Source organism: Zootoca vivipara, chromosome 3 (assembly GCF_965207765.1).
Source record: "Zootoca vivipara chromosome 3, rZooViv2.hap1.1, whole genome shotgun sequence".
In the NCBI taxonomy this organism is placed as follows: Eukaryota; Metazoa; Chordata; class Lepidosauria; order Squamata; family Lacertidae; genus Zootoca; species Zootoca vivipara.
The window spans coordinates 48,788,420-48,804,333 of record NC_142586.1 but is presented as its reverse complement, the minus strand read 5'-3'; the positions used below and the strand labels follow the sequence as shown (position 1 = coordinate 48,804,333).

The following is a 15,914-nucleotide window of genomic DNA, read 5'->3' as shown; positions in this document are numbered from 1 at the left end:
CCTGGAAGTAAAATGTTTGTGTCTTGGCATCCTTTCTTGAATAACCCACCATTTGGCACAACACTGGAAAGCATACTCCTTTCTTTGCCATATTTGCCCATTGTTTCTTCAACAACATCCCCTTTAAATGTGGGGCAAACTGCGGTCCCTCCTAAGTTTCATCTCAGGGCTGGTACAGAGATGCAAGCTAAGCAAGGTTTAGGAATCAGGCCATGTCATTGTATGCTGTATCTCAGCATCATCAATTCCAGAGAAGGGGTGGAGACTGACTCCAGGTCCCAAAACTTAGATTCTACAGCATAAATTGCAAACCAAGTCGAGAAATTACTAAACATTCTGGATGGGGTAGACTCACAGGAAATAAGTCTAAAGTTCTGCAACCAGTTGCCATATTGAGGGGGGAAGTATAAAGAGAATATATTCACTACTCAAACTATATTTTCTTCCTCTCTAATCAAAAAGTCAAGACACAAGTTTTTACTTACCATTCCCAGACTCTTAAACTCTTGTCATCAGATGTACTCACAAATCTTCTATTTTCATCCACAAAAACAATGGTGTTAACAGCACCTAAATGCCTATCATACTCCTGAACAATTTCTCCACTTCGAATATCCCACTGCAAGACAAATCCAAACAACTCCTTAAAAATGGTGAAGAAAATGATCCATTTTTTAAAACCAAGTATTTTGTAACAGAAATAGCCGATTATTACTGCAACAATAGGAAAGGAATTATGGTTAAATAGTCAATTGGTTTGATCTTCAAATTGTTTCTGCATTATCTTTACCAAATACTCTGAATATTCTAACTTACCTGTACAATTTTCTTATCTGACATTCCTGCTACAAAAAGATTTTGCTTATCTTCATCTGGATTGAATTTGACACAGTAGGGAACTTTCCTGTTTGTGAATCTTGAAATACACTGTCCTAGAGAGGGGGTGGGAGGGGAAACAGATCAATGAATAGGAAGAGATTTACATATCCAGCTTCTTCGTTTTCTGTTGTAGCTGTTGGGTTGTATGGTGGGATGACAATTTTGAACATAATAAAATAAGCCTCAACCTATATTTCTGAAGGGTGTGCCACTTGCCTTAAATCCAGATTACCAAACTCAATCCACTGAGGGCCATTTCATGCAATACAAAGCAAAAAACCTGGTTTTGCTAACAAATGTAATTTCTGGAGTACAGAAATATAGGAAGTTACCCTCAAACCACTGGTTCATCTAACTCAAGATTGTTCACAGTGGTCCTGACTGGCAGTGAACTCTCCAGGATTCAGACAATGGTGTTTCCTAGCCCACCTTGAAAATGCCAGAGTGTCAAGATGTTCTATCACTGAGCTACGTCTCCTTATTTGATAAATACACTCTTATGTGGCTGAAAGGCTTTCAGTTTTGAACCAACCATTTTCTAGAATGGTTTAAATGCATCCAAAAAGCAAAGCTGTTCTAAGACGATAATGCTGTACAGGGATCTGCACTCCTGTCACCCTGTTGCACTTTTAATAGTTGTCTTTGTCATTCACAAAAATACAGGTATCAGAAGAGGAAACATAAGAAGCATTCACCTACCTGTCTCCGTGTCCCAGAGTTTAAGATACCGATCATATGCAGCACTGAGAAACTGAGTCCCAACATTGTTAAAGCATATATCTCTAACAGCTTTACTGTGCCCTGCAGGACAAATATATATAGTATTAGTAGGAAAGGGAACCAGAGGTTTTTCTTTTCTGTACTAGGGCAGTTGTTGGATGCGCAGTGTCTGATTTGCAATACGGCTCAGGCACTTTTCACCTCCCCCTCTATTCAGTCCTCCCATCTCCATCGCCCCCACTTCCCCTTAAAAGCAAGCTATTCTATCCAATTAAGAACACAAACCATTTGGGCTCAAGTGCTGTGACTGTGGTTCTCAATCCAACACTGGAAACTAGGGGCACAGCACCCTTTTGCACATGCAGTTCTCAATTCAGCAGTGGCTGCGCACAGGGAGGCCCAGGTCCACATGTGCACCACCCCTCACTAGGATCAGGGTGTCCTTAGGCTACTTCACATGAACCATAGTTTTAAAAATATAAGTGGAGAGAGATGCTGAGCAAAAATACATATATTTCACATTAATGACCCCATTCTAAAAACAAGCAAGCAGCCCTGAAGATCCAGGGAGACGGGGATGGGGACAAGCTATTTGTTGGGGTGGGAGCTTCCCTTGCCCTCCCCTCTGGTACCACCCGATTGCTTTACTTGGGATAAACCTGTGTTTAGCTATGCACCATACATGAATGAATTGTACTGCAGGGAGGCTTTTGAACTACCATGCTCAATTATTATTTTCTTAGCATCCATCACTTCTAATTATTCCCTTGAGGCACACATTAATATTTGGACTTATTGCTAAAGGCAGCAACACAACTGACACAATTATCATTTATGAAAAAGCTGATTTTATAAAAATAAAAAAGTATTACCAATGAAAGTTCGTAAGCATCTTCGTTCACCATATACTTCCCAGAGCTGGTGGGTGGAAAATACATTTTACAATATGGTTTAATGAAGACACAAAATGCAAGTAGAACGGCTGATGCACACAACTTATTATTTTAAAACAAGCCCATCTTATTTGCCTCATTTATGAATCGCTTCCCATAAATCTTCTTGAAGCAATTCAACAAAAAAAGGAAAAAGAAAAACATACATTTACAGTACACTATTTCAAATCCAGTACTGTTAACATTGTTTCTTGGTTAAAAAAAAACTTTAGAACACCTGATGAATGAAAAACTATGTTTTTAAAAAAAGTAATCCCCATAATATAACAACACAGGTACAAAATGTACAAAATGTAATTAACTCTGTGATTTGAAAAATGTTATACCGAGAGAACTTGCTGATTCATAGCATGTTATTGTTCACAGAGCTACTTAATGGAACTGCATCTCAACAAACAAGGGAAGAGTGGCAGCAGCAATGGAGAAGGAAAGTCCAGCTGCATTGCCATGTGCACCTCTCCCCCCCCCCCAATGTCTTACTACATATTGTATTGTTGGCATCCGCCTGTCTTGAGAAACAAACTGTTGCATTTGCAGCACCAAAGTGACCTGGCGGGGCCCAAACCTGGGTGGTGTGTACGGGGGTCCTGGGCTGCCCACTCATGTGGCCCAAAGGAAAGCAGAGCAATCAATACATTTGGCACCAGCTTGGATGCAGGAGTTGCTGGAAGGAGGTGTACAAGGCACCATGCTACCATCTTAAGGACTCCACTCCTGATTTGTGTAGGGTTTACTCCTTAGTCCTTTCTTCTCTCAATGATATCCCACAAGGCAGCAGAGAATAGTTATACACTTTTTAAAAAACAGGGTCACGTTTTCCACTGATCAAAAGAAATTAAGATAAATTGAATAAATATTGCATCCCTAAAAAGAGAAAACCAGTGTAATGTAGTGGCTAGCGTGGTGGACTGGGATGTAAGAGAACTACTGCATGCTGTCTCAATTAACAGCAGTTTTGGAAAAGTATAGCCTGTTCCATACTTTATGTGAGTAGCAATCCACTTTGCATGAAGGAGGGGCACACACCTCTCTATTCGAGCTCAAACACAAACAGTAACATGTGAGGTGCATCTTCCATGCAAAGGTTTGCATGCGTGACAGCCCATTTTTCAGGAATTTTTTAAAGGTGGAAACAACACAAAACTGGGCTATTACTATGCACGAAGGCCTCTGCCTTATGGAGAGGCAGGTGTGCATTTCTTTCCCTCACTTATGGAGATGGATTGCTGCCTGTATTGAGCAAGGTGTCAATGCAGAGTAGCTGAACAGATGTCAGACATCTATTTGAAGTCCTCATTATTGAAGGAAACAAAGAAATAGTAAAGGTTACCAGAACATATGACTTGAGTTCTACAGGCTAAGTTAAAGCCATTGGCCAAGGAGATTCCCATCCCCACACAAAAAGTTTGTACAGCAACCCGCTTGGTATATATTGCTGTAGTCTTGTTGCTTTACAATGATCAAAGAGTCACTGTATTTGTTTCATGATAAACAGAAGATTCCATTATGAACCTGACCTCTTACTTTAGCGCAACAAAAAGGCAACAGCTGAATTTGCCTTGACATGAGTGTCAAAGGGGAGGCATATCCCAATACGTTTTGATGTGAATTTAGCCATCTGTAGGCAGCAATAAGTGTACTTTCTGAAGGTACTCACCTTAATTTTACAGTCCATGGAAGAAGACAACAGCAAGTGGCCAGAAAGAGGAAACAGTCTGACAGCGCTGACTCCCTTATAAATAAAAACAACTATGAAATAGCTACAAATATTTTTCTTTTCCCCCAAACATGTTTATATTGGATCCTATAGGAGACATTCATTGTTAAAGGGCGGCTGCCAATGCCACTGACTTAGCTGTTGGCACAGCAACAATTCCGTTTGCTGATTCAACCGGTCGCTATCTTGATACTACCGAATAAAGTAAGTAGCACAAGTTGCACTGGTGCCCACCAAATCTCTTAACGAAGAAACATATATTGTGTGTTTGGAAAGTGAGTTCCTTTTCAAAACATTATCAATATTTTGAAATTACACTGATTTTTATTCTCACCCCTGAATAAAAGGCTCCGGTTGTTGCTGTTGTTTTTAGAATACAGCTTTATCAGTGTAATTCCCCTTCCTACCTCCACCCCATGCATGGTTATTGGGGTTCTCCCAACCTGATTTGGGGATGGTACAGGGGACACACATGGAGGGTAGTTCTGTTGCACTATTGGGACTCATTACGCTGGCTTTCGCTAGCGCAACACCTTAGTTGAGTCAGGCCCACAGCTTCATATGACATATAGAAAAAGCCTGGGAGTAACTACTAAGCAGGCACTCCAAATCTAACTGAACCAAAGTTTTGCAGGTTTGCCCATGGTCTTGGGGTGCTTTTGTCTCCTAATGGATTCAAGTTAAGCATACTGCATCTAAATGACAGCTATATGTGCTAAAGTTTGAGGAATAATTTCTGCCATTCCATTCCCACCATCTCCAAGTAGGCATCTCAATTTGTATAAGCTCCCTAAGAAAGTCTCAAAGATTAGCTACATAAAATCACAGAAACACACTTGTAATTCTAAAAAATGTACAGCGAGGACTACCGGTGCAAAATATATAAATAACCTCTGTATGAATAAGGAAACACATATCTCAAAGCCAGTTTAGTTCACTAACAGGGACCCATGACAGGGAATTATCAGTTAGGCTGAGAGAATTGCATCTCAGGGGATTTGCGTGCTTGTATCATGGCTTAATGGTGAGAGAATGATGGCCTATATAGAGTGTGAAATTAAATATTCATAGTTCCGAATATAGTAATAAGGTTTTCACACACCATTAGCAAACGAACACTATTGTGCACCTAATGACACCGGTCTAAACTATGGGTGAGAATTGGGATAATGCAGAGTCCCCTCATGCCTCCACTGCAGAGGAACCTTACCTAGGGGCAAAGGAAATAATTTAGCAAGTTTAGCAACTTGTGGAGCAACCATACAGTGCTGCATTTGGAAGACTTTGGACATTCAACCTCCTATTTCTCCTCCTCACCCCATAACCTGGTTGTTCTCCCAACCCAACAGAGAGGATTTGGAGGCGGCACGGGGGAAAGCTTGGCTGTGCTAGTGGGAGTCCTTGTGCTGGCTTCTACTAACCGAACTGGGCAGCTGAATCTACCCCCAAGTGTCTCCACTTATATATGATCGCCAAGTACTGAATTAATACAAGCTGGCACATGAAATAAGTTTGTACAAGGACAATTTTTGAAATTGGAAAAAAAAATGATGCTGGGCCCACAATTATAAAAAAAGGACTGAGTTAATGGCAAGAAAGCATAACATGAAACAAAGAAAACTTAATATTTTAATTGCCTCTTACCTTTGTATGACCAGACCATACATGGATCTGTTTCTTAGGAAGGTAGCATTTCTCAGGGGGCACTGTTGAACGTAGGTTAACCCCAACATCCTGAGGAACATGAAGATAGGATCTCCCTTGATAGTCATACATATCTTTGACTGCAAAATAAAATAAAATAATAATAATAATAATTTATTATTTATACTCCGCCCATCCGACTGGGTTTCCCCCGCCACTGTGGGCAGTTTCCAACAAAATATTAAAATACAATGGTCTGTTAAACATTAAAAGCTTCCCTAAACACGGCTGCCTTCAGATGTCTTCTAAAAGTCTGGTAGTTGTTTTTCTCTTTGACATCTGGTGGGAGGGCGTTCCACAGAGTGGGTGCCACTACCGAGAAGGCCCTCTGCCTGGTTCTCTGTAACTTTGCTTCTCGCAGCGAGGGAACCGCCAGAAGGCCCTCAGCACCGGACCTCAGTGTCCAGGCAAAACAATGGAGGTGGAGACACTCCTTCAGGTGTACACAGCTCAAAAACTAACTTATCCTGACCAGATACACACATTCATAATCTTAAATACTATATTCTAGCTGGCTTTTTCATGCCTCTTAGGTGACAATTTAAATCTCCATAGGCTAAAATGCTATACCCACCACTGTATAATATTTATGTTAAAAATGTTCATGTGTTTAAAATACCCAGCTCTGTATCAAGAAACATCGAAATTGACGACTGCAATATTAGGGTTTTTTTAAATTGGTTTATGAAAATCCAATGAGAAACAATTCAGAAATCCTGTTTGCAATTTCTGCACACACCATGCAGTCTTTGAGGAAGGCACCAAGCAGTGAAATGTACATTAAAACACTGCATGTAACTTCAAATTTCAAAGTTAACTTGCAACTTATCATTGCATTTGTGGTGATGGGCAAGAGGGTTCTATAAAAAAGGAGATGAGAATGAAGTCCTGCCACATGTGTGAATCTCAGGAGAGATGTGACGAAGAGAGGTTAAGAAAATGCATGATGTGGAAGTAGGGAACAAAGACTTTCCCCCATAATCCTATGAATTGCTTCCACATCAGCAGCAAAATTCAAACTGACAATTTCAAGCCTTTATAGTCAACAATGAAGCCTACATTCCTATACAGTATCGTCAAAAATGAGGCAAGATTTGTCAATATGTAATGATCTAAAAGTTGACGAAAGTAAAGATTCAAACGATTAAGTTTGATGTGGTACAAATGACAGCCAAGAAAAGGAGGCTGCCAAATTAAAATACAAGGAACTGATATTTGAGATGAATATACAAGCAAATGACATTTCCACAGTGTTCCCAATAATACAATCTGCCTACAAGCTAAATTTAACCACATCTTGAAATTCTTTCCGGTGTTACCAGAAACAACAAAACCAGGCTGTTTCTAAGTTTCTTCCTTACTGAAATCCCCCTTGTGTTTCTGGCACCATGTTTTCTTTTAGAGATCGTTTCTTCCTACATAGTACACTGCAAGAAGAACTAACATAGCAAATAAATGACAACATACATTATTCCTGATAAACAAGTGTTTGAAAGTAGATGCAGGAAATGCAAATCAGCTGCTAAAGAAAGCACTTACCATGCAAAATAGTCTTCTCTTCTCCAGGCTTATCATCTTCATGTTTGCCTTTCTTTTGTCTCTTTGCTGTTATTTCATCCAGTTCCCTCTGTTCTTCCTAAGTAAGCCCAAACATTAAAAATTACCAGTCTTGTTTTTACAACAAAACCTAGAAGAATATTTTCACTGAATTCACTTAAAGTTTCCAATTTTAATGCTAGTTAGGAAAAAAGGTCAAAAAAGCATGTTAAACAAAAGGTCAGTTTAGAAACAAGTTTTCACACAATAAATTCTAAACATGTTTCCCAATTCTGATTCAATTCATTGCTTATACTGTATAGTCAAACAGCAACAGCCATACACAACTCCAAAGTTTGCAGAAGTTGAAAGGGGGAACCCCAAAAGCAGTTTAATATGAAGTGAGCAGAAAACCAAGTAGAGGGTGAAATGAAATCGACTAGCTGGAAATAAGGAGGTACAGGTATAAGAAGGGTAGGGAGAACACTCTTATTGACCTGATAAGTAATTTACTGGCTTACAGCAAGATGTTAATTTTAAGTAGCACCACTGAGATGAAAGTGATAAATGCCTACAAAAATCAATGGACAAATCCAATATTTTACTATATCTGAGACTGGACACAGTGGCATGTCCCATACCTTCACCCAGAAATCACTCTGATCACCTGCCACCACAGTGAAGATGGGGCATATGTGTGGGCTCAGAGATTGAGTCAAAAAGTCCACTTCAAAAGATGCTGCTCTAGCCACTGAGCTCTATGGTTCGGTCTCCAAGCATGCATGTGCCTCCAACACCCTGCCTAATAGTTTCCCTTTATGGCAGTGTCAGCTTCATCTAGTTAGGAACTAAGTCAGGCAGAAGGAAAATCCTGACACAGAACAAGAGTCTCTTGAGAAAGGCACCCAATATTGAGACAGGGGGAGAGGGAGGCAAATTTTGCTAGGGGGACAAGCACCCAATGGAGAAGAGATCAACCTTGCTGCTGCTTCAAGAAGAAGCAGTTTTGGAATGGAAGGGACCAATAGAAAGCACACTAATGGCCAAGAAGGAACAGCAGAGATGTGCATGTACAATATAAAAGAATTCAGCCCAACACGGTGGGTAGACACTGTTAACTCTGCACTGGCCACTTCTTGCTTTGGGCCCACTACTGGCTCCAGCTCCCACCCACCACTGGTGTGCAGCCCTGGTATCTCCTGTCACTTGCTGCGCCTTCAGAAAGATTGCCCAAATAAACCTACACTGATTCTGACAATGGGAACTTTTCAAGACCCCCCCCCCACTGCAGCCCTCCATGTCCCATCCTCAGAGTCACCAGAAGCTCAGGGGACTCTCAGGGCAGCATTCAATCCAATACGAGCAGCTGGAGTTGGAAGGGAAAGCCAGAAACCCTGCTGTAGGTGTGAGGAACTCCCCTATGACCAGACATGGGATCCCAGACTAAGCATCACTACTATTCTACTTCGAAGAATAAACAAGGGGTGCTCACTTCTGAAGGTTTTGCAACATCCTTTTCATCAACATATTTTGCCCACGGTCCCAAGAAGCCATCAATGTTAGATGCATCATTCTCTTTGAATTTCTTCCGCTTCTCGGTTTTCTTTTGTCCCGTTTCAAACACAGTCAGACCTGTAGGGAGTAGCAGAAGTTTATGTCTAGGTTCACTTTAAGAACGACAATGTATTCTTGCACATTCCACACTTCACCATTGCACTTGAATCATTTCAGTGTTGCCAGAAAAGAGAGAATGTACTGGATTAGGGGAAGCTGAACCTTTTGTGTGCAATTTGTTGGCCTTGGACATGCATCTTCAAATGATCTGTCAAACAAGAAACAAGCACTGCATGCAAAGTGAACGGTAGCTGTAAAATTGCAAGACGATAAACCAATCAGCTCTTAATACACTATATTTTATTAACCTTTCTAGAGAGTTGTGCCTTCATCGGCAACTGACCTATCGCCGCCTTCTGCACTCTCAAATTAAGAAACATCTAAGATGCAGATCTTGTTAGCATTTTGTCAAGAAGCTGAGATACACACAGCTCTTTACACACTATGCCTGACTCCTGCTATGTTCAAGAAGCAGTCCCTTTGTATGTCCTACAACAGTTGCTTAAAAGCACCTATTTCACCTGGATGAAATAGTAGCTTAAGTAAACTACTGTTTCATCCATTAGATACAAATTATTTTAAACATTTTGTTAATGCACACACACACAAACGATTGAACTTTGTAATTAGGCGACACTATGACAAATATTCTTTACCTTGATTCTTTTCAGCTTCTTCAACAGAACCAATATATTTAGTAGGAACTTCATAATCATCTATTGAGGGATCCAAAGCATATCCTGTGGAAGGACAAAACCATAACATTTTAAGATTCATCTCTTGTGAAATATTTTTATTGGCAGACCTCCAATTTCAGCCACCAACTCTCAGAAGACCTTTACCCTGAGGACACATCCATCATAGTGAAGCCAAAGCACAGCTTAGCACAAAGGAACAGACATGCAGCTTTCTGGAGAAGCAATTGTGACCACTTTGCTCCTCCCTGGCCATTTTGCTGTTGCACTGAACTAAGTCATCATTTGGCTTAGCATGTTGTTTGAACCCAGAATACAAAAGTGTGCTTCTTTCAAACCTGATTTCACCAAGGGAAGGGGACCCTTTGGATGCCAGAGAAGGTCTCTGTAGGGACAAGTGCCCCTGTGCCTGCCATGCTAGCAACCCTTTCAACTAGTGGATACATGATAATAGCTTCCTAGTTTATAGTCTATACTATCTTAATTCAGATAAAGACAGAAAGCAGGCCAATAATAACTTGGGTGATGTGGCAGGCCTCAACCAAAAGTATCTATTACTAGGTGGCAGTATATGAATATGACAGCTACTAGTCATGGATCATCTGCTATAGAAGACAGGATCACTTTGCTTTCAGCAAAGAATGAACTGTTTAAACAAAAATCTCAGACTCAAAGTGGCAGATATTAACAACCTTAATGACCCTGTCAAAAGGCAGCATACAAATACAATTAACTGAATGAACATAGTAAAGTTTCCACCTTAACACACCTACACTGAATAATAGCTTTAGAGTGCAATCTGCTTGCCTAATAAAAGTAGCAATTCTCCAATCCAACCCAGAGTCTGGTCAATTGCCAAAACAGCTGGTGAGGTGGGTTTTCATGAACAATTTGCAAGGATGACCATTGTAAATGACAATTGTCTGGATTTTACTATTCTGATGAGGATTCTATATAAATACTAGCTGGCCCGGCCATGCGTTGCTGTGGGTCATCCCTGTGATTCCCCCCACCCTGTCCCGATGCATGACGTATCCCGCCCCTCCTCCCTCCAACCCCCTGGCTCATCCCTGTGTTTCTGTAGGATACCCTTCCTTCTGTTTTCGCCGGCGGGTATTGTAAATGACAATTGTCTGGATTTTACTATTCTGATGAGGATTCTATAGAAATAAGCCAAGCATTATAGAACCCAGTTTTACTCTGAGTGAGGTCTTTGTGGGAATGTTCAGGAATGTGGATGAGGAGATATTGTTTAATATATCCTATCCCCGCTTGCGCTAGCAAGCACAAAACTTTAGCAGAGTAAAACATTCCCCTTTTGCAAAATACACAGCAGAAGAACGTTTGCGCAGGCTTGATTTAAGCCACTAAAATAAAGTGTATTTTCCTGGTATTTCCCCTTTTTCCCTCTTAAAAGGAAAGACACAACACAATGCTCTTAAAAGTATAAAAGATGTTTACTTACAAGCATCTCGAGGTACAGCACACTCAAGAGGTAGACTTGCTTAGTTAAAAGGTAATATATACATTGTGAAGTTCACTTATAAGAAGTGAGACTCCATCTCATCTCTCTCTCTAGGCTGGAGGCCTTGAGGGAGAGACTCACTAAGATGTGTGTAGTCCAAGAGGTCTGGTCCAAGAGAGGGAAAATGGCTGTTTCCTTCAGGATTTATCTGCCACTTCCTCAACTCATTTGCATGTGAAGGAAGAGGAAACTACGCTTAGTCATATCCTCCTCCTCAGTCCTCCAAGTGGACTATCTAGGGATTGTTGTGACTTGACTGCACTTAACCCTTTGCATCCCACAAACCCCTTCTCAGGCAATTCACAACATACACAAAAACATACATAAATAACTTTAATCAACCACCCAAGAGTCCCAGCTTGCCACGAAGATCCTGGAACTTCTCTCTTGGCAGGGGCTTTGTTAGGACATCTGCAGTCATCTGGTCAGTGTTGCAGTAACACATTTCAACAAGTCCATCCTCGATCACCTGGCGTATGTAGTGGTACCTGACCCCAATGTGTTTGGTGCGTGCAAGGAACTTTTCACTTTGTGTCAGCTTCATACTGCTCTGATTGTCCTCCATCAAGCTGACAGGTCCCGTTCTTGGCACGCCAAAGTCCTTCAGGAGCTGATCCAGCCAGGGGATCTCTCTGCAAGCTTCCGAAGCCGCAATGTACTCAGATTCTGTGGACGATAAAGCTACACATTTCTGTTTATAGCTGCCCCATGCAATAGCTCCGTCCCCATACATAAAAACATAGCCACTTGTGGATTTATAATCCTTATTGTCCCCAGCCCAATCCGCATCAGTGTACCCAAGCAGTTTAGGGTCTCTGACAGCTGGCAGTTTTAATTTACAGTCCATGGTTCCCTTTAGATAACGAACAACCCTCTTAACTCCAGCCCAATCATGCTCAGTGGGACAACTTACTTTCCTACTTAGGATCCCCACTGCACTTGCCAGGTCAGGTCTGCATGTGGTAACCAAATACAAAAGTTTGCCAATCGCTGACCTGTATTGCGTGTTGTTTGGCAGCAACTTCGAACCTTGTTGATTCTTCAAGAAGTCTGTGGCCATCGGTGTCGCAACTGGGTGTGCGTCCTGCATCTGCATGCTTTCAATCAGTTCAGTTATCTTTTGCCTTTGACTGAGTAAGAACGATCCATCCTCTTCTCTCTCAACTTGAATTCCCAAGTAGTATTTCACTTTTCCAAGTTCCTTGACCTCTACTTCCCTGTTGAGGTGTTTGACTATGTCTTTATAGTCTTTCTCATTTGACGTAGAAATTAAAAGGTCGTCAACAAAGGCTAAAATGTACGAAAACTGTCCATTCCTTTGTTTGGTGTACAAGCACTTATCAGCAGTCCCTTGCTTGTACCCAAGCTGCACCAGCATCTCATGGAGTTTCTGGTTCCAAGCCCTCGCTGCTTGCTTCAAACCATAAAGTCCTTTCTGCAGCTTGCACACTAGATGTGCCTCATTTGGTTTAATGAAACCTTTGGGCTGCTTCATATAAATCTGCTCAGAAATTTCGCCGTGAAGAAAGGCTGTCGCAATGTCAATATGGTAAACTGACATTTGCTTAGATGCTGCAATACTTAAAAGTAGTCTGACACTGCTGTATCGAACTGTCGGTGCAAACACTTGATCGTAATCCTCTCCATACTTCTGGGAAAAACCTTGTGCCACAAGCCTAGCTTTGTAGCGTTGCACCTCCCCTTCTGAACCCTTTTTAACCTTGAACACCCATTTACTTCCAATTGCTTCCTTACCAGGAGGTAGTTCTGTGAGTGTCCAGGTCCTGTTCCGATGAAGTGCATCTATCTCCTCCTGAGCAGCTTTCCTCCAGAGACTGGCTTCATCTGGTGGCATCCTCTCTATCTCTTCCCATTTGGAAGGTTCCTGTGGAGACGCCGACCTTGTAAGGTAGGACAGCCGTAATGGTGGAACACCTCTGTTGGTTCTGGATGAGCGTCTGACCTCTGGTCTTTCGACCGCATCAGCTTCCTCATCCTCCTCCAGCAGTGGCATATCCCCATACAGCTGCTCGTCATCATCTTCGTCTCTGGTGCTGCCAGGGGCCTGGACCTCCACGTCTTCTCGGGTGTCACCTATAGGGGGTGCTACGACACTAGAAGTTGGATTAGTACTTTGTATTGGTTCAAAAGGAAAAATCACAAATTCCTCATCCTGTGGCTCCTTGGAACAATCAATGGCAGTGTCCTTTGTATCAACTTTGCCTTGCTCATCGAAGTAAATTACATGCTGCGAACTTGTCTTGCCAGTTTGCGGATCCAAGACTCTATATCCTTTTCCTCCAGAAGCGTACCCAACTAGGATCCCTGCCTTCGCTCTGGAATCAAGTTTGTGTCTGTGCTCCTTGGGCACATGATAGTAGCACAAACTTCCAAATACACGTATATGTGACAAATTTGGGGCTTTTCCATGCCAAAGTTCAAATGGTGTGCGCTCTGCGCCTTTTGTGGGCAGTCTGTTCTGAAGATAGACTGAGCAACGAGCCGCTTCACCCCACAGCCTGTGTGACAAGTTAGCTTCCTTTAGCATGCACCTTGTCATTTCCAAAATGGATCTAAATTTCCTCTCTGCAATTGAGTTTTGTTGGGGTGTGTAGGCAACTGTGGTCACGTGTGATATGCCTTCTCTAGCCATGACGGCCTGCATCTCATGTGAACAAAATTCCCCACCATTATCGGACATTAAAATGGAAGGGGCTCGCTGGAACTTGTTCTTGACCATGTTAAGATAGTCCCTGAACAATTCCACTGTCTCACTCTTCTCCTTGATAAAGTAGGCTACGCAGAATCTCGAGAAATCGTCCAAAAATATCAAAATATATTTATTACCTCCTAGAGAAGACACATTCATTGGTCCACATAGATCTGTATGGACAATGTCCAATACTTTAGTGCTTCTCTTCTCTGCACAACGTGGGAAAGAAGGTTTAGTTGCTTTCTCACTAACACAAGTTATACATTTTGATGTTGGTGTATTTGTGTTGCTTTGCTTTACCTGCAGACCTCTCACAAGATCACCTTTCTGTAGTTCCAGAATAACGTTGGTGTCTCTGTGTCCAAGTCTCTTGTGCCAGAGTTCCAGACTTCCTTCGTCCTTTTGACTTGGTTGCGCCACCTTTGCAGACTGGTTCTGCTGGTTCTCTGAAACATTAAGCTCATATACACCATCCTTTAGTGTGCCTTGAACATAAACTTCATCATGCTTAGTCACAATACATTGTCCTTTTTCAAATGTAATTTTAAAACCTTTCCTGTCCAAACTGGACACGCTGAGTAAGTTGCAATTAAGCTTTGGTGCAAACTTAACTTCAGTTATCTTAGTATTAATTGTTTCATGATCTACGTTGAATTTCAAATTCACAGTTCCTGAACCAATTGCCTTTACAATGTTGCCATCAGCAATCTCAATTTCAGAGGTTTCATCCCCATTAATCTCATTAAAATACTCCTTTTCATAACAGAAATGAGAACTCGCTCCACTGTCAAGAATCCACTTATTGCGCTTATTTTCACAATCCTGGACAGCTAAACTCCTCTCCTGCATCAACATGGTTTGCTCATGACTCCCCTTTTTAACACCTTGTGGTTTTGAGGGGTGGGATTCAACTTTATCCCCATTTTGACTCTTGCAGTTCCTTGCTATGTGGTTTTTCCCATTGCATTTAAAACAAATTATTTCTCTAGATGTCTGTCTGGACTTTCCAAAATGCTTGGATGCATAGCTGCTATCCTTCCTCCTTGGATTCCTTTCTTGAGAATCAAGGCTATCTCTGCATTCCTCTCTTAAATGGTTGATAAGCTCATTAAAAGTTAAATCCTTTGTGTGATCCATTATACTTTTAAATGGAGCAAACGTAGGTCCCAATGATGCAAGCATAAACGTTACTTTAGTCACATCATCAAAGGCTCTGGGAGTAAGGGCAATTCTTTGAACAATCTCAGAAAAATTCTTAAAATGCTCTGTAAACTCTTCTCTAGAATTCATCTTCAACTTGAGTAACTTATCCAACAAGTATCTATAGGAACTCTCTGTAGATTGTGCATAAATGCGTTCAATGTCCTCTAGGATCTTAGATGCATCATCTTCAAAATTTATCATTGATAGATGCTCATTCCTCAAACTGCTCAAAATTATGTGCTTGGCTTCATCATTTTTAATACTCCAAGCTTCTATCTTAGCTAAAGCTTCTGCATCGGTTCCTGTAGGCTTTTCTTCCTTAATGGCCTGCAGAACACGCCTAGCAGCAAGATAAACTAAAACGCGCTGCTTCCACTGCACAAAATTATTGTCATCCAGCAGCATAAAACTTGGTCTTGCCTCACTATCAAAACTGGAGCTTGCCATCTTAAAACTTCAAAAATTTCCAAAATTCAAAAATCTTTCAAAAATCAAATTCAAAATCTCAAAAATATCTTCACTACCTCTGAGCTTTCTCAGTGCTGTAAACTCTGAGGGAGGGGAGGGGTAGTTAATCCCCCAAGCACACTGCAGAACAAAGAGACCATGTGCTCAACCAGGAAATCCTAACTGGAAAAATCCTACAGAGTTCAAA

General features: G+C 41.4%; 2 protein-coding genes across 5 annotated transcripts in view; one reads left to right on the top strand and one right to left on the bottom strand.

The window, feature by feature from the left end:
- Positions 1 to 4,059, top strand: part of METTL24 (methyltransferase like 24) — a 102,984-nt gene extending 98,925 nt beyond the window's left edge. The window contains exon 6 of one of the 2 annotated variants that reach the window (XR_015948937.1): positions 2,919 to 4,059. The gene's annotated coding sequence lies outside the window, so the exon portion shown is untranslated. Of the gene's footprint in view, positions 1 to 1,542; positions 2,480 to 2,918 lie in introns of those variants that run through there. The other variant, XR_004692188.3, reaches the window with a different exon arrangement.
- Positions 1 to 15,914, bottom strand: part of CDC40 (cell division cycle 40) — a 45,120-nt gene that overhangs the window by 6,072 nt on the left and 23,134 nt on the right. For all 3 annotated transcript variants that reach the window (XM_035109062.3, XM_088666006.1, XM_035109061.3), the window contains 9 exons: positions 9,780 to 9,863; positions 9,002 to 9,141; positions 7,513 to 7,609; positions 5,914 to 6,053; positions 4,210 to 4,284; positions 2,472 to 2,517; positions 1,579 to 1,680; positions 817 to 932; positions 486 to 619 (listed from right to left, as the gene is read on the bottom strand). In XM_035109062.3, coding sequence (XP_034964953.2) covers positions 486 to 619; positions 817 to 932; positions 1,579 to 1,680; positions 2,472 to 2,517; positions 4,210 to 4,284; positions 5,914 to 6,053; positions 7,513 to 7,609; positions 9,002 to 9,141; positions 9,780 to 9,863 — 934 coding nt within the window. The remainder of the gene's footprint in view (positions 1 to 485; positions 620 to 816; positions 933 to 1,578; positions 1,681 to 2,471; positions 2,518 to 4,209; positions 4,285 to 5,913; positions 6,054 to 7,512; positions 7,610 to 9,001; positions 9,142 to 9,779; positions 9,864 to 15,914) is intronic.